This window comes from Bradysia coprophila, unplaced genomic scaffold, assembly GCF_014529535.1.
Source record: "Bradysia coprophila strain Holo2 unplaced genomic scaffold, BU_Bcop_v1 contig_732, whole genome shotgun sequence".
Lineage (NCBI taxonomy): Eukaryota > Metazoa > Arthropoda > Insecta > Diptera > Sciaridae > Bradysia > Bradysia coprophila.
In genome coordinates, this window is record NW_023503972.1 from 3,363,415 (window position 1) to 3,389,225 (window position 25,811).

Below are 25,811 nucleotides of genomic sequence, written 5' to 3' on the forward strand. Positions count from 1 at the left end.
ATTGCTATTTCCTCCACTCCATACAAATTTTGACATTAGACCATCATGGCCCTACGTTAGTGAAGGGCCGTGACGCAAGTCCGTTCACACTGAAAAATTTGAAAAAAAAAAAAATTCCGCAGGACTGAGGAACATATATACACGAACTTTTTGACTTTTCCCCCTTTGCTCCTACTACCCCCAAAGTATTTTATTCGTAATCAGGGCGTCCATACGAGTTCAACGAGCTATCACACGCCTCAAAAGGTTAAAATTTGGCCGAGATATTAAATTTCAAAACTTGGAAATTTGCAGAAATTTGTATGAAGAAATTCATTTTCATACATTTTGAAATTGATGAATTTTACCAACCTTTGTTACTTTGTCACTCTGTTACGGCGAAACTTTTTAATTTACCGGTGAATTTGGCTGAAATTTTCAGGGTATGTTAAGGACGTAATTCTAAGAAACTAATTTGAAGGAATTTTCTTAAAAGCTTATAATTTCGGAGCTATGAGCGTTTTGAGCCATTGAGCTATATGACCCATAACTCAGAAAATATAAAAGATAGAAAGTTCGTTTAAAAGACAAATTTATAGAGTTTCAGATTTCATGGTTTTCCTAAAAAGTCGTCTATTTGGGAGCTATGAGCGTTTTTAGTGCGAGCTATGTCAGCCATAACTCGGAAAATACGGCAGATGGAAACCTCGTGTAAAAGACAAAGTTATAGAGTTTTAGATTCTAGTCGATACGTGTTTCATGGTTTCACTAAAAAGTCGTCTATTTGGGAGCCTTGAGCGTTTTAAGCGCGTCAATTTTTCGATTTTTGTCAAATTTTCGATTTTTATCAAAGTTTTGATTTTCGTCAAATTTTCAAATTCCGTCAAAATTTTCGAATTTCGTCAAATTTTTTATTTTCGTCAAATTTTCGATTTTCGTCAAATGAAAGCTGGAAGATTCAGATCAAAGAGAAAGTTATACAGTTTTGTAAGAAGAATATTTTCGTTCAAACTGCACAATATGATTGTCTATTATCTGCGACCAAATTATAAAAAATCACAACTTACAAAAGAGCTGATATCGCCCAAAACCATTTACAGTGGAGGTGTGACGCAAGTCCTGTTATCCACTTACAAAAGAACTGATATCGGTGTAGGTGACGCTTACAGATTCGACACGCAAAAAGGTATACGTCACAAATGGCAGCTGATGAGGAAAGTACGCGAAAGGCTTATCAACAAAAATCTTACCAGAAAAATTTTAGGAAGAAAATTATAATAAAAAAGTTTGCGTCACAAGGGGCAGATGATTCGGCTTTCTTCCGTTTGAATTCCATTTTTTAAAGGAATGTATTTCACAATTTTAAAAATTTTCCTTCCTCAACATCTGCCCCTTGTGACGCAAACTTTTTTATTATAATTTTCTTCCTAAAATTTTTCTGGTAAGATTTTTGTTGATAAGTCTTTTGCGTACTTTCCTCATCAGCTGCCATTTGTGACGTATACCTTTTTGCGTGTCGAATCTGCAAGCGTCACCTAACACCGATATCAGTTCTTTTGTAAGTGAATAACAGGACTTGCGTCACACCTCCACTGTAAGTGGTTTTGGGCGATACCTATAGAGTATACTTTCATTGGTTAAAACAACTTATGAAAGTATTAATGCTAGAAGCAGTGCTATGGCGTTTATCACTTTTAAATTATGATGAAAGAAACTGCAGCAGATATGATTAGGAAGTAGAAAATTATTATGAGACAGAGAGTTCTTCGTTCTCATTACCATTCATGGCTAATGAATTGAGTTTCTTGCTCCAGGTAGTTTTGGAACCCCATTAGCTGCTGCAGGCGCATACGGCTGAGAAACAATTTGCATATGTATACCTTACTGCGGCTACATCCCATTTGTCACCGAATATGTTCCTTTTCATTGGCATTGCCTTTCAATTATTTCACAAAGTTTTACGACTACTTAAGCCTTTACTGAAAACTGAATGTGTCACCTCACCATTTTATCAATGGTTTTCTTTATGATTGAGGTGTTTAGCAATAAGCAACGAACATTCGTTTTCTGCATAAAATTTGACCTGTGACATGCCTTTATAAATAGCATGAAACAAACAGCTATCCTTCCTTAATAGACACAGCTGAAATGTGTACGAAATGAACATGGACATCTGATAAATAATTCTGAATGAAGAACTCGCTGAACGGTTAACATTAATATCATTGTTAAAATGGCAACCTGGTTATGAAAGCCACATGTATTGACATTGATCAATGTTTTTGTAACAAGAGATTGTAACAAAGAAACAACAACAAAAGTTTTCTAGTTCCGAATCAGTTACTGTAACATTAGAATTACTTTACTACAATTAAATAATCACAAATGGTTATCGCTGTGTTGGTGAGGAGATTGTATTACAATCGTAAATCTTATGTATGCATGGGTTGTGTGAATGTATGTGCCTGTCGTATCATAAGAAAATGTAAAGAAGCAAAACAAAAACAACAAAACCAAAACACAGCTGCTAGAGAATATATATTGTATACACCAAAAAATGCATTCACGTACTTCATGATTAGTTCGATAACAGAGACATTTTGTTGTTCCTCTCTTACTCACTGTACGTATGCCCTTTCTCCAGACCAAATCGTTTGGCTCCATCTCTTTCTCTCTGTTTTCAATTGAACATATGATTTTGAGTTGAAAAAAAAAGTATGAAAAGGAAAACGGTTCGGAAGAGATAAAATGCACGTAAAATATGAAATGGTTCTCGTTCTGTTTCGTTCCCGCACCAGGGACTGAATGAAATTTACGTCGTATATTTTACATCTTCTTTGCTGCGTAGTTCATTTGATAGAAAAGTCTCTAATTCGTTGGACATAAAGTCAGTTTTTGTGCGCTCCCATCAACATAAAAAAAATATTGGAAAAAAAGAGGAATCTGTGCCAGAAAAGTTTAAATTAGGAACTGAAATTGAATGAAATTCGGGAAATAGTTTTGATCGCAAAGTGTCGTTCGAATTGACGTACATAGTTTAGTGCAGAAACGGCTACATTTTATTGAACAAAATCAGTAGGCCCTACCTTCATCATACGTCTTGAACAGTTCCAATCTAAAACACATTCGTTTATATCGTCACTGTATATGGAAAAAAATTCCTTTGTTCGTTTCTTTCATTTGATACTCAACATACACCACAACTGCAAACGTAGTCGTGGTCGGACATATTAATATTTCAGTTTAAACAAGAACTTTATTTTCGATTTTATTTCTCTGCTCCTCGGGTCAGTTTATTTTATTATTGTTGTTCGATGATTGCGATTTTGTTCGAGTGAAAAACCGTTTTGAGGATAACCAAGGAGAGACTGTTCCGTTTTCAACGTATCAAATTTACGTTCATTGAATTTTTCCCGACAAAAGATACACACAAAATTAGAAATGGCTGATTCTATCGTCGAATCGGGCAGCAGTTCGGTGTCGATACAAGCACCAACCGTTTCGGGAATCAATCCCATACCGATTATTGCGGCTGAAATCATTCAAATGGATACTAGCAATCCACCGCCACGCCCTCCGCCGGACAATGCTAGTCCGGAACCGGAGCTAAAGCGGAGAAAAATCGAATCAGCTGTAGCCAGTACGTCTGGTATTAACGAAAAGCTAGAGCTGCGATTAGGTGGAATATTATGTTGTGCGGTGTGTTTGGACCTTCCAAAAACGGCTATGTATCAGGTAGGAATAAGTTGACATTTTTCTGCATTTTTTTTCCTTTTTTTTAAAAATTTTTTGATTTATTTTTTTGGTTGATTATTGTTTTGTCGTGTAATTTTTGGGTCAAATTTTTGTTTTGTTTTTTTGGCAAATTTTCAAAAAAAGAAAGAAAAATTTTCGTTTTATTATCTCATCGGAACGTACAATATTTATAAAGCGAAAAAAAAGACTGAAACCAACGCCCTTCAAATTAGTGTTTTCCTCAACATTTTTTTTTATCTCAAATTTTATTTTACTTTGTCCTTGCATGGCAATGCCACATTATTACATAACAATTTGTTGTTATACACGAAAATGTTTTTTTTTTAAATATTTTTTATTTGTATTGGAAGGTATGAACAGATGATTTTTGTTTTGGTTTTAAATTTAAAAATAAAATTCAAGAAACGAGAACACAGTCTGTTCAAATTATTTATTCAGTGATAGGTCTTGTGACGCGTACGAGTTAAGCATACGTACGGCGTTTATTAGATTTACACAATCAGTCGATCTTAGATTATTTTTCATATATAGATTTGAAGCTTAACATAGTAAAGTGGCACAATGGTCGAAACAAAATTCATTGTTCCACTAACCGACTGCCTGACTTTGTTTCGTAAGATCAGAAAGCGATTATATTTGAATACCACATTCTGCAAGCAATCGGAATTGATGAAGTAATTTGGTATCAATGTAGCATGTAAATGGAAAAAATGCGTTTAAGGGCTCATACAGTCAGAGACAAAGAAATTTCAGCATGAATTTGCTTCAACTGTTTTTTAACTGATCCACACATCCAATCGAATCCGTTTAAATACTGTTGAAGCTGCTACAGAAACGCTCGTGGTGTATGTGTGGATCAGCTGACAAACAGCTAAAGCAAGTTCATGCTGAAATTTCACTGTCTCTGACTGTAACATTTGGGAATTTGATTTTTATGAATTTACTGATATGTACGCATCAGTTCCTCTTGGGGCCACAGTAAACCTATGCCGTACTATCCAATACGAAATCCAACTTTATTTTTTGAGAGCTACCAGTCAGCACATCTTGTCCAAAGCTGTGCCAAAAAGCTATTCGTTCCAAACGAAAGATTAGACTTAAACGTAAACGCACATTTTTATAGAACGGTTTGCCGAGCCAATTTCTCAAATTGTCTGGTACGACAAGCTCCACAATAAAAAGTTTCGTTTTGAATTTTGTTGATCATTCGGGACGAATTATTTTTGTTTTGACAATAGTTTGGATGATGTCCTGCAATGTATAGTCTGCATTAGGTCTACTCTTATTGGGGTCCTCCTCTAGTAGGATAAAAATCTGGTAGTGTGATAACATGGGCTAGGTTTCAAATGAACGAATCTTATGCACATCGAGTCTTAAATAAAATGCTTGCGAAGCCAATAAGTTAGAAAAGGCTGGGATGGGGCAATTGGTTAGGATATCGCCTAGATGCTTACTAGATTTCCAAGAAAAATCCCTTGGCATTAAACAAACGAATCGTCTTTGAAGTAAGCTCAAAAGCACAGGAGAAATATTGCTTTGATGGGACCGACAATTATGCTGCTTTTTCCATTGTTTTTCATTCCATAATTGCCACAGACTACAGCAGAAAACGCACGGGAATTGATCCGTTATTTACCTTAAAGAATGAAGCAACACAATTGTCGATTCTATCAAATCAAAGTTGATCGTGTGTTTTCGGCTTAAGATGCACTAACAACCAAATTTCCAGTTCTTAAGAAATGGTTCCCGAAAATTTCGATTATAACATTCTCCACTGGAGGTTTAAATTCATATCATGGAAAGGCCGCATTATTTACATTATTTGCAACCACTTAAAGTAGACCAAAATTACAATGCTAATCGAACGAAATTTGCATTTTAACAACGGTCGTACGAACGGTTGCAAATAACTTTGGCGTTGGCTTTTTATTACACAATATAAACAAGTCGTGTTTGTGTTCCACATTTTTTTCATTGTTCCGGTTTTTAGTTCACATACTACCGAACCGAATGCGTATTACGTTATACAGTTTTAACCCTACACTATTATGATAAAGATTGCCACCGAATTTTCTATTATTTGCGCATAGAATATTTTTTCTTGTAAATTCGAATCCGAGTGGCTTTTCACCATTCGCTCTCTGGTTGTGTTTTGGTAATGGTACTGTGTACATTTCTACTTTGCACAATACGCACATCATGAAAATTTCATTTAAATAAAAAGCAACAACAACACCAAATAACTTCTTCCATGCTAAATAAAATGTTGCCATCAACAAACAAAGAAACGTTTCACCATTGCGCCAGTGCATTCTATCGATTTTTTTTCTTCACCAAATTTCGGTTTTTTTTTGGGTTCGTTTGTTTTGGTCATGTGCATGTCATGTGGGTCTGGGCACAGAAGAGATACTTTTGTTTACATTATAAACTGTGCTCATGTCTGCTTGGGGAATTCCATTGATGGGAGAGAAGAAGACAACAAATCGACAGATTATGAAATTTACGGAATTTTTTGTTCATTTCAAATTTCGGTAGTTGTAAACAATATGGAAAATGTGGATGGGTGTGGATCGGTTGAAAGTAACATTATAGCCGAATAGAGTGTGACTTAGATTTTCGAAATGATGTCAGAATATTTAAGTTATCGTGAACATTGAAATTCAAACACAGAGTTCATGGCTGAACATCTGCTTTTAGAGAAAAAAAATTCTTAAGTTTTCTTTGGGGTGACGTTAGCAACACAATTTCCGTAGTTTTTTTATTTCGTGACTCTAAATATAATAAAGTCAAGTGGTGGCCGACTGTGTCAGTCTATGTATTGGTAAATTATTCTGCCTTAAACATAGAATGTTCCAGTTCGAACAGCTACCACGGTTTTCGAAAACTTAGCACAGTTTTCGAACATTTAGCACAGTTTTCGAACAGTTAGAATAGTTATCGAATATTTACCACAGTTTTCTAACAGTTGAGGCCGCAGACCAAAATTGAGTTATAAAAAACTGGAACACTCTACCTTGGATTACGTTGGATCTAAATTAACAAGCAATTTATGAACATTATTTCGAATAAAATCAATTTTTATTGGGGTTTCCACCCAACCACTCTTGCTCCTTTAGTACGTTTTTTCAAAGATTTAGGAACTATTTGTTTCAAACGATAGCTGCACAGAAAATTCGGAGCTCAGATGGAATCATAAGCTGGACATCAGAGTTTGAAGAACTTCTTCTTTAATTATTTCAACCTTCACCACATCTTCTTCCAAGTAGTAAAAATTCAATTTTCGAAACGATTTTTCTATTTTGTAAATAAGGCAGACGAAGCAAAAATTCCTATTTTCTTATTAAATACGAAACCGCGCCATCCAATAATAAAATAAATAATCGCCCAATGTAATACACGCAAATTCAGCAAATACCGTGACAGAAACTAATAAATTGAAACGAAAATGTAGCTCGGATAAATATCACGAATTTTCTACCAGAAATTAGGTTGAATGGAATGTTGAAATTGATGTCGGACCGACTTTGGGTATTACTTTCGATAGAACGTTTGGGTTTACATTCAATCATTCAAATTTATCACCACCATCCAGTCTCAATGATTTTTATTCAAATTTGTCACGTAAAAAGTAAATAACAAAATTGAAGTCAAATTGGTATTGACTCAATTTTCCGAGGGGTAAACCACTATTTTGTGATTAACATGGTTAATCAGTTAATCTGTTAATCAGAAACATAAGTTTTGTGAATCCAAACGGTTAATCGGTGATTAACATTGATTAACCGCTATATTTCACGTTTATTTGTAGTTTTGCGACGATTCCCCCGGTCAAATGCTGGTTAATCAGCAATTCGTCATCATGTTAATCACTGGTTAATCATGTTAATCATGTTAATCACGTCAAAAAATAGAGTGGTTTACCCCTCGCAATTTTCCATATGAAAAACGGTTAAACTCTTCGATTTCACTTTTCGATCTTAACATTTTAGAAACTGGAAGTTTATTTCAACAAAATCTGTTACTTCACAATCCTGGTACTAAATCTTTTACTTCAATTTTTTGTATCATACTTATATCGCTAGTTCAGGGTTTATTTGTCACAGACTAGAGATGGATCAAATGTTAAACATTAAATGTACGATAAACAAAATTCAGGCGGAAGGTGTCGATAGGTTTGACATTTTTCAGATTTTCCACGAACATTACGATCCAACATTGACACAAAACTACTTACTTACGGTCGAAATTTGATTTCTAAAAGAAACTTTTCTGGGGACATTATTTAAGACTGAGACCAAGTCTTATTTCGTCGAAATGATCACGGCTCATAAAAATGTCCTTCGAAAAATCTGCTAACAAACAATCCTTTACTAGAGAGAAATATTAACAGATGGCGTTGTGAGACCATTGCATCACCACCTGTTATTATTTCCATGAGTCGATATTCTAAAAAAAAAAAAGATTTCACAAACGTTTTGTAAAATACTTTGTGATTAGAATAGTTGAATTGACATCTATGTGAAAGATCTGTCGAAATTTATTTTAGTTCTTTAATGTAATGAGTAATGGGGGGGTGTAGACTTAAAACCATTTTACTTTAATCAGTTTTGTCTCGTTGGGATAATTATTGGAAATATTGCTTCCTGTGTCATTTTTTCTGATTCAATACACAAGAAACCATATTCCAATCATTTGTCCTAATGAAACGTGAGGTGTTTTGCTCAACATGGGGAGGCAAAGTGAAATTTTACCTTACATTGTTGAGTAATTAATGGATTACGTAACTGTTTAGACATTTTTGTTTTGACAAGTGAGATATTCCTTTAGTCAAAATAGCCATGTGCAAACAATTACATAAGTTAATTGACTCGCGACGCCCCGTGGAAATGTAGATTGCCGGAAATGTTATCAATTTTCGGAAATGTGTCCGGTAATGAATCATTTTCGTGAGGTGCGTCGAGTAAATTTATTTTTATCGATTAGTTGATTGAATTTTTCATTATTTTTTTTTGTAGAATTATTATTTTCGATTGGTTGGATTTTTTTAAAAAGAAAATGTGTATCGAAGAAGAAAAAGAAATTTGTTCATTTTCACTATAAATTCTTAATAAGAGAATAACAGAATGACAACCAAATCATTGCCTAAACATTGATTCTTGCATTGTTTTAATGAATGAAGTTTTTCGTTTAAAAAAAATAATTTAAAAAAAAGGAAACGAGAAAATCATGAAGAAAAAATTAATTTAAAAGAAAAAAGAAACAAAATTCGATAAGAAAGAGAAGAAGAAAAAAAAACTGAAATGAAAATAGAAAATATTTACCATTAATATACCGAGACTTGTAAAATATAAAAACCAAAGAAAGAAAGTCTTAAATAAACATTCAATTCAACCAAAAAAAATGGCTCCTTTTCATTTGTTCATTATATAAGCACGATCAACTCTAATACTGGACCCAGCCATCGTTGGAAATATGTTTTTTTTTATATTTCAAAGTAGACCGAAATTTAATTTTAATTTTTGATATCATTGGCTCTATTATTCAATTAGAACGCAAAACCAACGTAAAATGAACTGTTATACATCAGCAGTGAGTGGATGTAACAGACAGTTGCTTTCTGATGTGGTATATTGCATTGAATGACCCGTCCAATGACTTCAAAAGCGGAAATATCTTTGAACTTTAGTCGGTCTACTTAAAAACTGTATGAGTAAAATGATAACAAAACTTAGTGTAGCCATTTACTGAAGGTAACATGTAACACATTGGAAGAGTCATCGAGTTTTCGTATTAACCCATGGTTGTAGGTTCTAGGCTAAGAAATGAAATTAGTTGAAAGTATTTAAATTAAATGATGAAAGAAATTGGGATGAAGTTGAGAATATATTTGATTGTATCTGGATGGTCTTGGTTGACGTCACTGATTGCCCGGAAAAGTAGCTACGTAGGGCCGTTATAAAAATTTAATTCCAAGAAATATTTTTTGAAACCCCCCAACGAAACTAATTTTCCCCCAACGAGCTATTCGATTTTATCAACAAGAAATAAATTTAATTTCGTTTCTTTTCAGCCGATCATTTTCATTTACCACATCATTTCCATTCAATTAACCATTTTTCATTTCATTAATTAACTTATCGTTAACAAACCAATTAATCTAAAAAATGTATTTTCTTTTCTCCTTTTACAGGTGGGTAAGTAAGCAATTGAAATTTTTGTGATATTCTTCCGCAGTACCCTATCTCCTTAAAATCTATTCAAAATAATGCGATTGCCAAACGAACGTAAAAAACACGACTAACCAATTTCTCTTATACTATTTCAGTGTCAAATGGGGCACTTAATTTGCGCCAGTTGTTTCAATCATTTAATCGCCGATGGAAGGTAAGCAACAAACGAGCAATTTTCTCATTAGAATTTCAATTAACAATTGGAAATCTGTTTTTAGATTGAGAGATCAAGTTGCAACATGCCCGAACTGTCGCGTTGAAATATCAAAGAGCACTGCATCCCGAAATTTGGCCGTTGAAAAAGCTGTCTCCGAACTACCGAGTGACTGTCAGGTGAGTTAAAGAATTTCAATTTTACAATCACCACTTGCTATACAATGGAAAAGTCAGCACAATTCAAAATTGCTCACATTAGGCTGAAAAGACACGAGCTCTTTACGATGCGATGGACAATTATGCCGCGTTTTCCATTGTATAAAGTGTGCTCGGATAAAAGACGAGTTTTGATTTGCTGAAACCGAACATTTGTGCTAAGTAATTCGATTTGGAACATACCAAATAGCTTAACAAAGTCGATGGTAGAAGAAGAGGATAGACGTACTAGATCTGATAGATAGCGATGTCATATCAGTTTGCTATCCGAACGAAAATTAATTTGTTTTCTGTGCGTGACCCTAGCGAGCGTATCGAGTAATGTTATGGCATATAAGGTACTGATATGCTCAGGCCATGACTCAGAAGCCTCGGGTTCGAGGTTCGGGTGAAAAACGACGAAAATAAATGTCATTCGTCAGAATCGTCAGAAGCCATAGCATATGGGTCATAGGACCATGTCAACCCTTGATATGGCTTAAGTAAAGGGTGAAAAAGGCGAAGAATGTGCACCAACTATTACGAACAGTCATGTCCTTCTACCAATCTAATGCCACATTATATGGCCAATACTTCATGGATGTAGATTCTACCACTCTACCTTGTAGAAACTGAGAGTCGACTACTACGCCCCAACCCATAGTCTTATAGTCGCTTCGGGTTAATTAATTTTTTCTTCTCCATTTTAGTTTTGTGGCAAAGAATTCCCCAGCAAATCATTGGAACGTCATGAACAAAATGAATGTGAAGAACGACCAACTACATGCAAATACATACGCATCGGATGCCAATGGAAAGGACCACTACATGAAGGTAATATTGCCGCACAAGATATGCTCATCCGTTCATTCATTCAATTTCATTCTTTGAACAGCTACTGAACACGAAACAAATTGTTCACATCCAAAGAAATCGGGCGCCGAAGTGATGCTTGCGCTTCAGGCCACCGATGCTACACAATCGGAGGACAAAAAACTGTTCAACACTCTGATTGAACTGCTGAGTTACGAGAAGATCATCTTCAATGGTTCGTTGAGCTTTGGTTTTGATTTGAAATTTTTTTACTTTTTTTTTCTTCTCATTGGAACAGATCTACAAATGAAACCGTATCGCACTGACGAATATGTACACAAATTATTCTACGAGACGTCTCGATTTTCTGCATTCAATCATCAATGGGTGGTCAAGGCACGAATTAATAACGGTCAACGCGATCCGCATACGGTCAACGAGCGACAAATTACCTATCAGGTACGACAAAAATGGCATTTTGAATTTCCTAAGACATGAAATTTCAAAACGGAAATTTTTTATTTTCAGTTGATTCTGAAAACGAAGACCAGCTCACCGTTGTCGATACACTTTTTTGCATTGAAAGGACCGTTTTCGGACATGAAAAACAACACCCAGATTTACAAGCATGATTTTACCGATCAGGTATGTGTGGCGTGTTGTGTGGATATGTGAAATAATGTACAGGCCCACGGAGACTTAAAAATCTAAATGCGAAATGAGTGAGACACATAATGTCTGATCAAAACATTCACTCCACCCAAACGTAATCGTACGTTCACGACAATGACCTGCGAACTGATAACCTTGTTGTCTATTGAAGAAATTATGAAGTGAGTTTGTGATAAATCGGCCGGCAATGCATGTGACGAAGCAATGATGCATTACATGTTTCATTCACTTCGCACAATTTCAAATGCAGTTACTCTCACTTTCAACCTAATCAGTTGTGAACTAAAAATGATCTATCGGCGTACCTGTTGTGTATATGTTTGTAAATTGTTAATTTTGGGTTTGTCATTGAACTCGCTTGAAGTTCTTTAACTAAGTAACTAGCACCGTCACACGAACAGAATGCAGCTTAGAAGTTTCTTTCCGTATTTCCTCATTGCCCTGGTTTTCAGAACTCAAGGCTTAAAACTGAACCGGTTCTTTCGAGTCGAATTAGTATTTTTAGTCTCAGCTAGATAATTCCTTCAGTTCGGGTCACTATATTCTGTATATGAAGCCATCAAAACTATCAGAATTCTTAGAAGAAACTCAGAGAGTTCGGTGGATTCAAAACATAGGAATTAGCAAACTTCAACTGCGGGCATGAGCTAATCAGTGGCAATGAATTCGTATAGTGACAGGCTTCGTAATTAGTTAATTTTGTCTATCTCGGTACCCGGACAGTGACTTGAAGCCCAAACCAATTGATGTAAATTTGATGCTGACTTACCGAAGGTCATTTTGAATTTTAGCATGAATAGAGGACCATTTCGGACTACTTATACCGAGCGAGTCGGTGCTTTTCTGAGTGATCATTCATAAAGTACACATGGTCCACACTTTATACAATTTCCGAAACTGAGTTTTGTCATTCTTTGTGTACACACTTAGTGAATGGCCCATACATAAGACCATTCATTCATATGGCATCGGAAAAACAGCTAGGTTTCTTTAAGCATTTTTCGCAATCGTGACTAGAATCCACTTTTTCAGCCCTTTAGAAATGGCAATTACATCGTGCGATATAATCATTAAATCTGTTACTTCTACTGTTCGAAGTGTCGCCTATAGTTTTATACAAAATCTTTTACTTCATTTGTTGTACCATACATTTGACTGCATAATGTTACATTAACTGTAAATCATCGCTTATTTCTGTCATTCCTGTCGATAACGATAATCAGCCGCTTCTGAAAGGTTAATGATAGCAGCAATCTGTCTGTTGAAACAACAGCAGGAATAGATTTTGTCTCAATCATTTGACCAAACTTTAATCAATAGAGTATCTGCATCCGCTAAATTATCCGCCATTGCTACCGAATTGAAATTTAATATTTTATGTGGTTTTTCTTCCAAAGTGAGATCGGTACCACTTTCTTGGCATCTATACGAAACTTTTTTTTTGTTGAAGAAACCGTGATTCCCAAATCGTTCGTTGATGAGATATAATGTCTAAATTAGCGAAAATAATAGAAAAATGCGGCTTTCTGCATTTTCCTGAACATGTCTCATCAAAAAACGATTGGGAATCGCGGTTTCTTCCCAAAAGCGTTTCATAGAGTCGTATCCTCACTTTAGAAGAAAATCGCCTAAACTATTACATTTCATTTAACGAGGAAATTAGCGAATACAACCCTGGATTGAAATTTGTGTATCCTACCATACAATGCGTCCCCCTAAAGAGATTTAATACCCTTACCATTTCCATAAGGTTAAAAGACAAGCCAAATTGATTCTGGCTACATTAAGAGCGCTCACCCCTTTGCAATTTTCTAATCTACATTTGTGCGCAAAAATATTCGTTTTTTGATGATTTCTCTGAACCAAAATCTTTTTTTTTGAAAAAGTGAAACCATTGGAGCACGCAAAAATGTGATACTTTTAAAGGAAAAATTGGTTTATGGTTGATAGCTTATCTTACTTATCTCCGAGTACGTAAAATTATGACTCACAAACCAGGCCTCTCACACTTCCTTATTTCCTTGATTTTCCTTATTTTTATGAAAACCTCCTTATTCCTCCTTATTTTGATATAATATCCTTATTTTTCGCAAATTTTACTGACAGAAAACCAAAAATTAATTTTAAAAAAATTCGCTGCGCGGCAAATATCAATTTTAAAATTACTTTTATTATTTAACACAAAGAACTCTAATAGAAAAGTAAAGTGGTGGCGCATTGTCATTCCAATATGATTGATGTACTGGACTTACCATGTTTTTCTGTGGTTTCCTTCTCGAGTACCACTTAAGACAAAGGTTTTTAAAATGGAATGGAATGACTCATTTATGCGCCTTTCAATTCTAAAAGATACTGTTTCACATTTTTTTTTAATTTCTTATTTTCGGACTTATAGGCGAAGCCAAAGTAAATGGCAAAAATTGCAAAAATGTTTTTTTTTCTCGATATAATTGAAGCAAGAGACACAAGAGACACAAATTTTGGTGGCATGCAATAAAAGAGTTCTGCGAAACTTACCCATAACAAAAAAAGTGGACAATCGCATCATATGGAAATAAAACCCCATGACTGTTTGTTCTATTGCAAGCTTAGTAGCATAGTGCCTACTGAATTTTCCATTACAATAAGTGACTCAAGTAAGCTTTCAGCAGGATTTCTTAGATAAAAATCCGCTGAATGTATTCTGTAAAGATCCCATCACCCCCGTGAAACAGTTCGAACCTAAAGCCTCTGCTAATCAAATTGGTATGTGCAAATATTGATTGCAATCTTTAGTCTATAGACTACTAAACTTTCGAACGATACCATACACACCCTATTTGGTTCGATAAATATCAATTTTCGTTGCCCGAAGTCGAGTAAACTCGGTACACTTCAAAAAACATGAAAAACCGATTTTGTACTTTTCGAACAGACACTTACAGTCAATACCCTCTCTAGCAAACAAACTGCTTTTATTAAGGTGGTGAAAGATTCAAGTCGCCTTTGGAATTTACATTAAGATTACAGCGTAGTCAGTCAAAATGTAGAATAGTGTTTGTAGAATACAAAGAAATAAGGTGTGAATTTGACACAGAGAGCTGAGAGTTTGGTTGCTGAAGTGAGTATTGTTACAGTTCATGACAAATTCGTTAAAGTTGTAAAATAGCGAAAATTTTCAGTTGAAAAATTTGTATTTTTCTCCTTATTTTTCCTTAATTTCAATTAACAATTTCCTTATTTCTCCTTATTTTTGAGCTGAAACCTCCTTAATTCCTTAATAAGGAGTCCGGAATTAGAGTGAGAGGCCTGCTCACAAACCGATTTTTCCCTTAAAAGTAACACATTTTTGCATGCTTTAACGGTTCTACTTTTTCAAAAAAAGATTTTGGCTCAGAGAAATCATCAAAAAACGAATATTTTTGCGCACAAATGTAGGCTAGAAATCTGCCAAGGGTTGAGCGCTCTTAAGCGAATTTAAGTGCAAATCTGGAAATAATTTGATTGAATTTATCTATTCATTTGCAGGAAAACGAAAGCGAATACTTTTTGCTTCCACTTCCGGACAGTTCGGAGTGCAATCGACTGTTAGCTGCGAAAGCAATCAATTTTAGGTAAGTTTTTCGATTTGTTGTTATCAATGGGACTGTGAATATTAATTCGAATTACTTCTCCGTTCTCTCAGATTAATCATGTTCTTACTTTCCAAATAAATGAATGTGGCTTGTAAAATGGAGACAGACCGGCCCCTATACATGATTAGATGTAAATGTGATTGCAGGCGGAATATTTATGAAAGTTTGAAGAAGAAGTAGAAGAAGAAGTAGTAGAAGAAGAATTAGAAGATAAATTACAAAGAAATTAAGAATGAAAATATTTATGTAGAATCTATATACAACCATGCACCTATAAATGCATCACCATTATAATTAATTATATTTGAGAGTAAAGAAAAATCTAATTTCTATTTACAAAGAAAATTTATTTTTTAATTTGAAATTTTCTATTGAAAGTTTCGTTCAATATTTTTACCGTTTTTTTTTGTTGTCCTAAAACTCGTATTTATTTACGCGCCAAATTTGAAATTTAACCATTGCCAATCCAAAATATTTTTTGCTCTAAGCCATTTGTTCGAGTGACATTTTACTTTATCTAACACACACGCTATATTTCCATCGATTTATCTTTAGGACCGAGTTTAAATTTGGCTTTGAATAGCAGATTTTAGGATCTAATTTGAACTCTTCAATAACTCTAAAATCAATAATGTAAAATGTACAGTTAAGAAATGTAATTAAAAAGAAACAAAACAACCGTAAAATAGGCACCTACGATAAGCGTTTCTCATTATTTAATGTAACTATAGCATAACAAAAAGGAGAAAAGTTAAGAAAATATTGTTGCATGACACACATACACACTCACTCACCACCCATAAATACCACAAAACACTCACATAGAAGAAACGTTCAGCACCAACAAAATAACAAAACCGTAAATCATAATAATAACTAGGGGTAGGTAAGGTACTCCATGCCCCAATCATTACAAAAAATAGAATAAAAAAATAAAAATAAAAATAAAGTTGTGCTTCACTGTGACCAAAAAAGGACTAATAATTTCGCCTCATTTTTTGCGGCTAGTCACGTCTGTTCGAACCAGTAAAACAGATTTGATGAATAACACATAATATGGCGATGCGGCTTGCCGTTTGAAAAAGGGTTTAAGAAAAAATTAATAAAAATTACGAAAATTGTAAAATGAATTTTAACACCTTACATCTATGGAGGGAAGGGAAAATAATTATTTTCGAAAAGCGATTTTGTAATAAGACCATTTGACCATTAATAGATTAATTATTGAATTAGTAGAATCTGTTGACCTTTTACCTCTGAACTCCTCTCTATAGTATAGTCACTCTTGTAATATTTTGTTTTCCTTTCGAATACCTAAAATAGTTGATATCGTTCACTTCAAGTAGTCGACTTAATACGATCACTAATTTGGTACAGAGAATTCAGTTTCGAGGAGTGCATTTTTCAAGTGGCATTACTGAGACAGAAAGCGAAATTAGCGTCGATAATTCATCACGCTAGCACTTTGTCGTTATCATTACCAAGTTATTGACTGTCTTGTTGGATTAACGTTAAAAGGTGCGCTTTTTCGTTAAGCAGATTATAATTGGCCGGACTTGTTTAGGGGTCTTATTGAAAGTCTCACATTATGTACGAAAAACAAACTAATTTTGTCAAATGTGAAGTACTACGTGACTGGGGGTTGAAGATTATGCGGGCTTTCTACAAAATTCTGGCGATAAATTTACGCACTAGTGTGTAAAAGTGACGTTTGATGGCGTTTTTAAAAGTTTTGCGCATCCGATGTGTTGTCAACCTCAGCTATCGATCGGATTCAAAAGTTTTAAGTCTTTTGCAAAAGTGTCTTAAACCAACAAATCCAAACCAGAGAACTGATTCAGTAACAGAAACAACAATATCAACCCATCGACAGTATACAATCCTTATACAATTAGGCAATTAGGTCAATCTGCCGTTCGTTATTATCTGATCAACCTTTCACAGACGGCCTTATTACTATTACGTCATTTGATCTACGTATTTTCAAGAGAATGATTTCAAATCTTTTACTTCATTTCTTTAAACATGATTTTTGCTTTATAAGACCGCGATAGGCAGAGTTTGTTGCTTTATTTTTGAAGTCGTTATTGACAACAGATGATAGCCGTCCATACCAGATTCAGAAGAATCGTCCACTGCACCCAATCCTCCGAGCGAATAAACATTTTAGAAGCTACTCACTTCGACTATGATCCTATTTATCTGAGTTCTTTGAATATGTACAGTTTCACAAAAATACAAAACAGTTGAGAGCTTGAGCTTGAGGTTTTTAAGTCGACTATGCCGAAGTGAATTGCCGAAATAATTTCATTTTATTTATACTTTTAGTAAATTCATTGTATAGTTGTAGCTTTTCGACAAATGATCTCAGATATTTTAATAATTTAAATAGAAGGAAATGTTAATGTTAAACGTATAAAAAAGCCAATATTTAACAAACCAATGGAATGAAAAAAGCAGATTTGATTTGAAAAACAAAACAAGAATTTTAAATCCTAAAAAAGTTTTTAAGAAAATTTTGTTTTTATTATTATCAATAACAAATGAACTAAGAAGAATTATTGTATATCTTGCTGGTGAAACAGAAACTGTAAAAATTTATTATATAAAAAACAAACATTAAAAATAATACTTAAGATAGGTACACCTACTTATAAGCTGCTTATTAACGTAAAACCTGGTCATTTCGGATGAATTTTAAATTTTAACTTTGATCGTTTCCAACTAAGTTCCAATTTTGTTGTACGTTTAGAATCGAATTGCACTTGTAATTGCACATCTTTTCTATTTTTTCTTTGAGTTTAGCTCGGATCTTAGTTGTTTAGCATGAGAAATTTCACTTATCAATGAAAAAATAAAATAAAAAATTGAAAACAAATATTTTTACGACAATTTGTTTCTTCGAAATAAAACAGACATATTTTAAAATGCGTTTGTGCTTCTTCATTATTCGTGTGTTCACTTGTTAAGTATAAAAGGGTAATATCGTCCATTGAAAATTTCAGCCGGTTTACGATCCTCCAAAAGTGGGTAAGTTTTGATGTAATTGGAAAGACAGTTAACGAAGAATTAGAGGTTGGTAGGTATGAAGAACGCGACTTCAATCAAAAATATGTGTGATTCCAAAATTATTTTAGTCGCTCCCTGAACCTTGGACTTACTTTTTTTCTGGTTCAAACGTGAACTTTAGTGAACCTTTTTATGCTCTTTCAAAGTTCACCAATTAAAAAGTTGCCACTTTCCTAATGGCTTCACAAATCGAATCCGCGTTTTTGGTGTAGTGGAATTTTGTAACATTTTTGTAATTTTGTATTGTTTGCATTACAAAAATCACAAAAACGCACGCTCTATTTCTGAAGCCATTTCAAAACTTAAAATTTTAAGGCTTGTATATCCTGAAAGAGCTTCAAAAGTGCACCAAAGTACACCGATAAACCTGACAAAAAGTAGGGCCAAGGCATTAGGCGCCGTCTTTGAACTTGGGTATGCACGACGGTTTTTTTTTACAAATTTTGAGGAGTTGGTTAAGCGACTTGAACGAAATTTTTTGTCGAGTTTAAGGGGTATTTTGATGAACTTTTTAAACCTTTCGAATGACACTACTTTCAGCTATATAACTTATCTAATGGCCTTAAAAATGAAGACAGTACAAAGTGTCATTGTGGCCATATTACATCTTTACGTGAAATTATTGTTTTTGGTGAATTTTTCGATGTTTTTCAACGAAAACCCTTTTTCTTTTCATTTTCTCATTTCAAAAGTCTCCTTAATTTGGAAATTCGATGTGTTTGTCTGGCTCCGTAATGATTACCCGGCATTGACCGGCTCGTTCGTTGAGTACAAAATTTAACGTATGTTACGATTCTAGATTCGACGATGGAAACGTTAGAGCTGGAATTTTTAATAATTTGAAAGTACATCAACATCATATAGAACGAAAAGGAAAAGAAATAATTTTAGCATAAAAACATTTGTTTAGAATCTTATTACAATTTCCCGCAACTTTCTGGGTCAATTCTAATTTTTATAATTAAATAAATTTGGTTCAATTTGGCCCATTGTCAGCACACTATTGTTAGTGTGGTAGGGGGACATCCATAAAGGATGCCAGCAGTTCAGTATTGCCATACAGATCTTCACCTTATCATTCATAACTCCATAAATATGATTTACTGAAGTGTCAAATGTATGATACCCACGTATCGACCTTATAGGGGGTAGAGCATAAATTTAACTTCCGCGAATACGTATTCCTCGAGTTACTTTGTCTGACAACACCGAATTGCAGGAGTCCTTTATAGATATCCCCCAGTACATCGACGGAATATTAAAAAGACTCAAACAGAACCAAATGATGGAAGGAAATAGAAATTCAAAACAAATTGAACTGAACGTGCTACATACAAGTACGTTTGATGAACACAAACAAGTCGGGAAGTGAGTGACCGGCTGAAATATTACGACGAAGGTAATCACCAAAAAAAGAATGAACATTGGTAAACAGGACCCACCAATACTATTCAAAGACTAGGTAACTCTGGAAAGGTAAAATTACACGAAGGTAAAATAATTGTGGTGCCATGTAACGTACATTATTTTTTAGCGGAATTTCTTTGCGAGGAGACATTAGGAAGGCTTGGAGAGATTGGTACTCTTCTCAGTGGTGTGTCACTGCCAGGACTCTTAGTTGCTTTGCCTCACTCGCCAGCTTTAGCTCTCCGACTGGTTCATGGTCTAAAAGTTTACTCACTGATGTGGCTGGGTCCTATTTTGCTTCTATATGAGTAAAATGATCCGGACTATTCATAGAGCTTAGGCTTTCGGGCTATAGAGTGGACAAGGTCGACGGATGGATTGGTGGTGTTATGTCGCTGAGAGATGCTAGTTTTTCCCGGCTTTTATTTTGATTCCTCGCAAAGACAACGTATACTCGATGAGGGTACATCTCTCTGTATTAATATTCGAGGAATGTATTCCATGTTGTGCAAAACTCTTTGCAAAGGGACGATATGGTCGCCGTGTCGGGTCGTTGTGCTATTCAGTGGTGTGCCATCGTCTGGACACGCTGTCATTTCGCTTTTTGCACCGAAGGTCCTCGTCTCAAAGGTGGCTCGTCCGTCAGTCTAATTTAGAAGTAAGGGCTTTTGGGCTAAATAGTGGTAAAGTTTGGCGGTTGACCTTTTGGCGGCGCGCTGCTGAGTGACGCTTCTGTCTGGCTCGGCTTTCATATTGGCCCACTGCAGAGAAAGTTTACGTTCGAACGGGCTAGTCTTATAAAATATGAGACTGGACCAGGTCAATATCGAGCGGAATGTAAATCACAGGCTTTATCAATCCCAATGATAAGGACTGTGATTCGGGCGACAATGTTGCCTTACTCGCTGTCATTAGTGTAAGGTCTAAGGGGTGAGACACAGCTGTCCTCCCAGTGGCTTTCTAGAATTTACAGTCTAATGAAACGAGGTTGACGCCAGTCACTCTTTGCTTTCTGCCCTAAGGATTAGCTATCATTTTGGTACCTAATCATAGGGATCAGTTTGCTCGCCTGGAGTGATTCGTGTAGAGCGTAAGGCAATAGGTTGAGAAGGAGATGAGGTCCTGAAAAGGGCTTCAAGATTTTCATGATGACAGGGTAGCACAAAGGATCCCATGATCTGTGTGCATTGATCAGAAATGATCACCCTAACTGATTAAATCTAACGTACATTATATTATTGGTGGACAGAACTCATAAGTAGCCCCATGCATTAAAAAGTATCGACAACAGCCAAAGGTATAGCAAAGACAATATCGCACTTCAAGCAATAAGCTTTTAAAAATTAAAAGTGGAAGCTCAAATTACAACAAAATAAATTGTTATTTAGCTGAATCTTTGAACCGAATGGAATTTTTGGTATTGACTTTTCAGCAGTTGTTAATATCACTTAACAGAAACGGGTGTCTTATTGGAAACTGGAAACTTATGCATGAAAAAGGCTATTAACAGATGTATAAACAGTTTCTATGAGATCTATAACGTAAGGTGCTTCAACATCAAAGTACCAACTGTTCAATGAAATGGTTGACTTTTTCGCACAAGACAAAAAAAATCATTTTTTCCGCACTAGTTAGGAAAAGTATATTTTTTTTTTCAAAGTTTGTTTGTCTACAATTTTTTGATATCAATCAACGGAATGACGAAATGATTGTGTACTATTTGGTCAATGTTTAAGTGACTATGATATCAGTAAAAATTCTGAATAAGTTCAGAAAAACCTAATTTTACCTAAAATTTTCGGAATCATTCCACTCTGGTTTATGCTTCGGTTTGTAGCATAAAACGATTGTAAGTCTATCAACTTGGATAAAAGTTAGATTTTTATAGCCACTGTGACACACAATCTCTGTAGAAATGTAAGCGATAAGAACATTCATCAGAGATACAATGATTGATGTATCGGTTGTCGTTGTACCTACCATTGATTGGCAATAAAAAAAAAAATTTAAAGAAAATTAATCAGTCGCTATCGTCTGTTCACTCAATCGACATGTCTACTCTGTGGATTATTTTCGTATTTTTATCAACATTTGCAAAAGGGTCACTTTCCACTGACTCATACAACGCATTACAAGACGACGGCATCCAGTATCGTCTCCCAAACGCTACGAAACCGGAAACTTACGACATTTACATATCGACCAGCGTACACAATCAGAACTTTACCTTCGAAGGAAGTGTATCCATAGTCATACTGGTCACTGAAGACACATCGTCCATAACGCTTCATTCACATCGGCTACATACTATCCATGGTGTGAGCCTTCTGCAAGAGGAAGGCCGCGTTGAGATTCCGTTGACCGGTTCTACGTATGACGACAACAACAATTTTCTAACAATACCGCTCGTAAGCGGTGTATTGGAAAGAGACAGACGATATGTGTTGAACATTGTGTTCGATTCGACGTTGCAAGACGATCCCAGAGGTTTTTACAAAAGCTCGTACGTTGACGACAGTGGAAATGTACGATACTTAGCAACAACTCAATTGGGTATGACTGATGCTAGACATGCGTTTCCCTGCTTTGATGAGGCGCGATATCGAGCTAATTTTTCCATAAGAATACGACACGGTTCAAATTACCATGCTGTGTCCAATATGCCGATTGATAATACCGCGGATGAGTTAGTGTTCTTCTGATTTTGTTTCCAGCTTTTGTTCGTTACATTGCATTCCGAGGACTGGGTGAACGTTCAAACGATTTTCTAACGAGTATTGTTCAATTTACAGTGGCAGTGGTATGACAACAACGACTTTCTTAACAACGCCATTAGCGCCCACTTACATTCTTGCTTACACAATCTCCGATTTCGTATACGCAAGCAACGGAAATAGCGGAACCGATTCAATTCCAATACGAACATACGCTCGCTCTAATGCTATACACGGTGCCTCGTACAGTGTTGAAGTGGGCGAAAAGCTTCTGATGGCATATGATGATTACTTAGGCGTAAAATTTGCACTTCCGAAAATGGATCAAGTGGCTGTGGCAGATTTCCCATTCAGTGCCATGGAGAACTGGGGAATGGTGGTCTACAAGTATGTGAGAGAAGAGTGGGAGAGAGAGAACATGTTTAATTTTGCCATTTTTTAATGACCTTTTTCAGGGAACCAGTCCTGCTCCTTTTTCCAAATTCTACTCATGCCACGAAAACTCGCATAACTACCATCATAGCCCACGAATTCGCTCATCAGTGGTTCGGTTTGTGAATTTTTTGTGTGTATGAAAAGGCCTACTTTTGAGGATGATTTTCCAAAAAAATCCGTTTTCGCAAGCATAACGGCAGTTGAAGAATTTTCAACAGATTTGTTTCAAATCTATTACTTCATTTTTGTTGAACATACGTTTTCGCCTATAAGTAAGAGACCAAATTAGTCGAGCATTCCTGAATTTGTCAATAGATAACAGATGACAGGCGTCATCATTCCCAAAGCCCCGTTAATTTCAGCTTCAAGGAAATTTGCGGAAATATTTTCTTCAAAGATGGGCACTGGCTCAAGAGGACACCCTAACTCATTACTTTTTTCGTTCAAAAATAAGGTAACTTGGTGACTCCCAAATGGTGGACTTGGACTTGGCTGAGTGAGGGCTTCTCTACTTTATTCGAACATTTGGCTACAAATTGGGTTCGTCAATAACTACTCTTAACGGAAGTGTATGTTAACAAAGCAAAATTTCACTTCCATCCGCGTTTAGGTTTTCCCCGAATGGAACATCAATGATTACTATGTGTACAACACCTTACAAAATGTCTTTCAATCTGATGCTGAGGATAGTACCCGTCCAATGTCTACCTATGCGGAAAGCCCAGCTGCAATTTTGGACGTTCTGGATAGTGTTACATATGCTAAAGGTATTCGCCCATGCATATTTTGTCAGTGGTAAAATTTGACTTTGAATTGACGATTTAGCTAGCTGCGTTCTGCGGATGATTATGCATGCAATCACTGAAGATGTATTCAAGAGTGGACTGAGGAATTATTTTAGAGAGAGGTGGGTACAAATAGCTCAGCATTGATTAGGGTTACACAGTCAGCGGAGTACGAATTTCTGAGAAATTAGGAAACTGAGTTCGGAACCAAGAGACGTTCTAAACTCAGTTTACTCATTTCTTAACTTGTTTTCAGAGCTTATTTGGCCGCCGATGAGAACGACCTATTCGACGCCATGGCAGAATCAATTTTGGCTAACGTTCCATCCGCAAACCGAGTAGACATCACAGCAATTATGTCGTCGTGGACCCAGCAGAAGGGATATCCATTTTTAACAATCACAAGAAATTATGACACCGGATCGATAAGCGTACGTCAAGACAGATATCAATCGTATATTCCAGCGCAAATGGATCGATCGTTATGGTGGATTCCCTTGAACTATGCATCGGCCACGAGCTATGATTTCACGAATACTACCGCACAACGCTGGTTGTCGAATGTAGATCGGAGCACAACCATTACTCAAACGAACGAGTGGACGGCTGATGATTGGGTAATTTTCAACAAACGAGAAACTGGATACTTTAGGGTGCTCTATGATGCACAGAACTACAAAATCATAACAAGAGAATTGGTCGAGGGAGACCTATCGAAAATACATTTGACCAGTCGGTCGCAATTGGTCGATGATGCTCTTAATTTCGCTAAAACTGGACGATTGCCCTATTCAGTGGTCTTCGAACTGATTGGCTATTTGGAAAAAGAAAGAGAATTTGTACCTTGGGCATCGGCATTTAGAGGTTTGGAATTCGTTCACAGAATCATGGCTGGTTCTGCTTCCTACGAACATTTGCGAGTAAGTGCTCATTTGATACTAGCCATTTCATCTCGTTCAGTCGGAATTGAAAACCCTAATTTTCGTAGACATTTACTCTTAACTTGGTGGACGGTCTGTTCGATTACATTGGAATAAAAGACTTAGGTGACAACGAACCGCATTTCAACAAAGACTTACGAATTCTGGCAACGAATTGGGCTTGTCGCTTGGGCTCCATAAATTGCATTGAAAAGACCAACGCAGAGCTTCGTCAAAATTGGGACAACATCCATTCGAATATGAGGCCAACAATTTACTGCAATGGCCTGCGTGCGAATGGCGACAATGATTTTTCGTCTTTAATGATTATCCTTTACGACACCGTCGATTCAACTGAACGAAATAACATTCTAGCTGCATTGGGATGTTCGTCGAACGAAGCTCAACTCAAGGTGTACATTCAGACGTCCTTGGGAAATAATTACTTGTCTGCGGCGGAGAACTATCAAGTGTTCACTGCAGTTATGGAAAATGGCGAACTCGGTTTGAATGTTGCGCTGGATTTTTTGGATAATTATTTGGCAGAAGCTGTTGTCGCTTATGGAAACACGAACATGAACAATGCTATAATTGCCACAGCGAACAAGATTGTCGGCTCGGATAGAGAACAAAGGGTAAGTGATATGCATTCGGGTTGTGTTGACATTGGACAAATCTGAACATTTTACTTTTTTAAAGTTCATACCGATTTTACAACGGGCGTTGCCTAGCGGCCAGATTAGCGTTCAGTCGTACAATGAAAGTCTGAAAATCGTTGAAGACAATAAAAATTGGTTAACTAATCATCAAGGGTCAATTGACAATTGGTTGAATGATTTCTATAAATCGAGTGGAAATACCGTTGCAGCTGGAATGTTATCGGTGCTTGTGGTATTAGCTTCTTGTTTCCGCTACATATAACAGTCGTTCTGATTGTTCGTGTCATTTTTTTACTGATATATTGAGCAGTCATGTCACTTAACATTGTTGAATAAATTATAGTAACAAGGACGGCTCCAGCTCTCCTTTATTTTTACAGAGTGATGAAGGTTGTTGTTGAAATTCC

At 35.8% G+C, this 25,811-nt stretch overlaps 2 protein-coding genes across 2 annotated transcripts; both read left to right on the top strand.

Moving 5' to 3' along the window:
* The first annotated feature begins 2,820 nt into the window (after positions 1-2,820).
* Positions 2,821-16,242, top strand: LOC119084166 (cysteine and histidine-rich protein 1 homolog). Its single transcript, XM_037194022.1, has 10 exons — positions 2,821-3,022; positions 3,347-3,714; positions 10,061-10,119; positions 10,184-10,298; positions 11,027-11,150; positions 11,212-11,364; positions 11,428-11,588; positions 11,658-11,774; positions 15,309-15,394; positions 15,466-16,242. The coding sequence occupies exons 2-10, from the start codon at positions 3,421-3,423 to the stop codon at positions 15,491-15,493; spliced, it is 1,137 nt and encodes a 378-aa protein (XP_037049917.1). The 5' UTR covers positions 2,821-3,022; positions 3,347-3,420; the 3' UTR covers positions 15,494-16,242.
* Positions 16,243-21,903: 5,661 nt separating this feature from the next.
* LOC119084177 (aminopeptidase N-like) lies at positions 21,904-25,807 on the top strand. The gene is made up of 9 exons (XM_037194037.1): positions 21,904-22,577; positions 22,684-22,992; positions 23,061-23,155; positions 23,495-23,580; positions 23,651-23,807; positions 23,866-23,947; positions 24,082-24,745; positions 24,814-25,380; positions 25,445-25,807. The coding sequence occupies exons 1-9, from the start codon at positions 21,943-21,945 to the stop codon at positions 25,664-25,666; spliced, it is 2,817 nt and encodes a 938-aa protein (XP_037049932.1). The 5' UTR covers positions 21,904-21,942; the 3' UTR covers positions 25,667-25,807.
* The last annotated feature ends 4 nt before the right edge of the window (positions 25,808-25,811 follow it).

What these genes read in the sequence shown, in the direction of transcription:
- LOC119084177 (XM_037194037.1), top strand. Translation starts at nt 21,943, where the DNA reads ATGTCTACTCTGTGGATTATTTTCGTATTTTTATCAACATTTGCAAAA. An exon ending in AACATTTGGCTACAAATTGG is followed by an intron (nt 23,581 to 23,650) that starts GTTCGTCAATAA and finishes ATCCGCGTTTAG; the next exon opens with GTTTTCCCCGAATGGAACAT. An exon ending in GCTCGGATAGAGAACAAAGG is followed by an intron (nt 25,381 to 25,444) that starts GTAAGTGATATG and finishes ACTTTTTTAAAG; the next exon opens with TTCATACCGATTTTACAACG.
- LOC119084166 (XM_037194022.1), top strand. Translation starts at nt 3,421, where the DNA reads ATGGCTGATTCTATCGTCGAATCGGGCAGCAGTTCGGTGTCGATACAA. An exon ending in CAAAAACGGCTATGTATCAG is followed by an intron (nt 3,715 to 10,060) that starts GTAGGAATAAGT and finishes ATACTATTTCAG; the next exon opens with TGTCAAATGGGGCACTTAAT. An exon ending in AACTACCGAGTGACTGTCAG is followed by an intron (nt 10,299 to 11,026) that starts GTGAGTTAAAGA and finishes TCTCCATTTTAG; the next exon opens with TTTTGTGGCAAAGAATTCCC.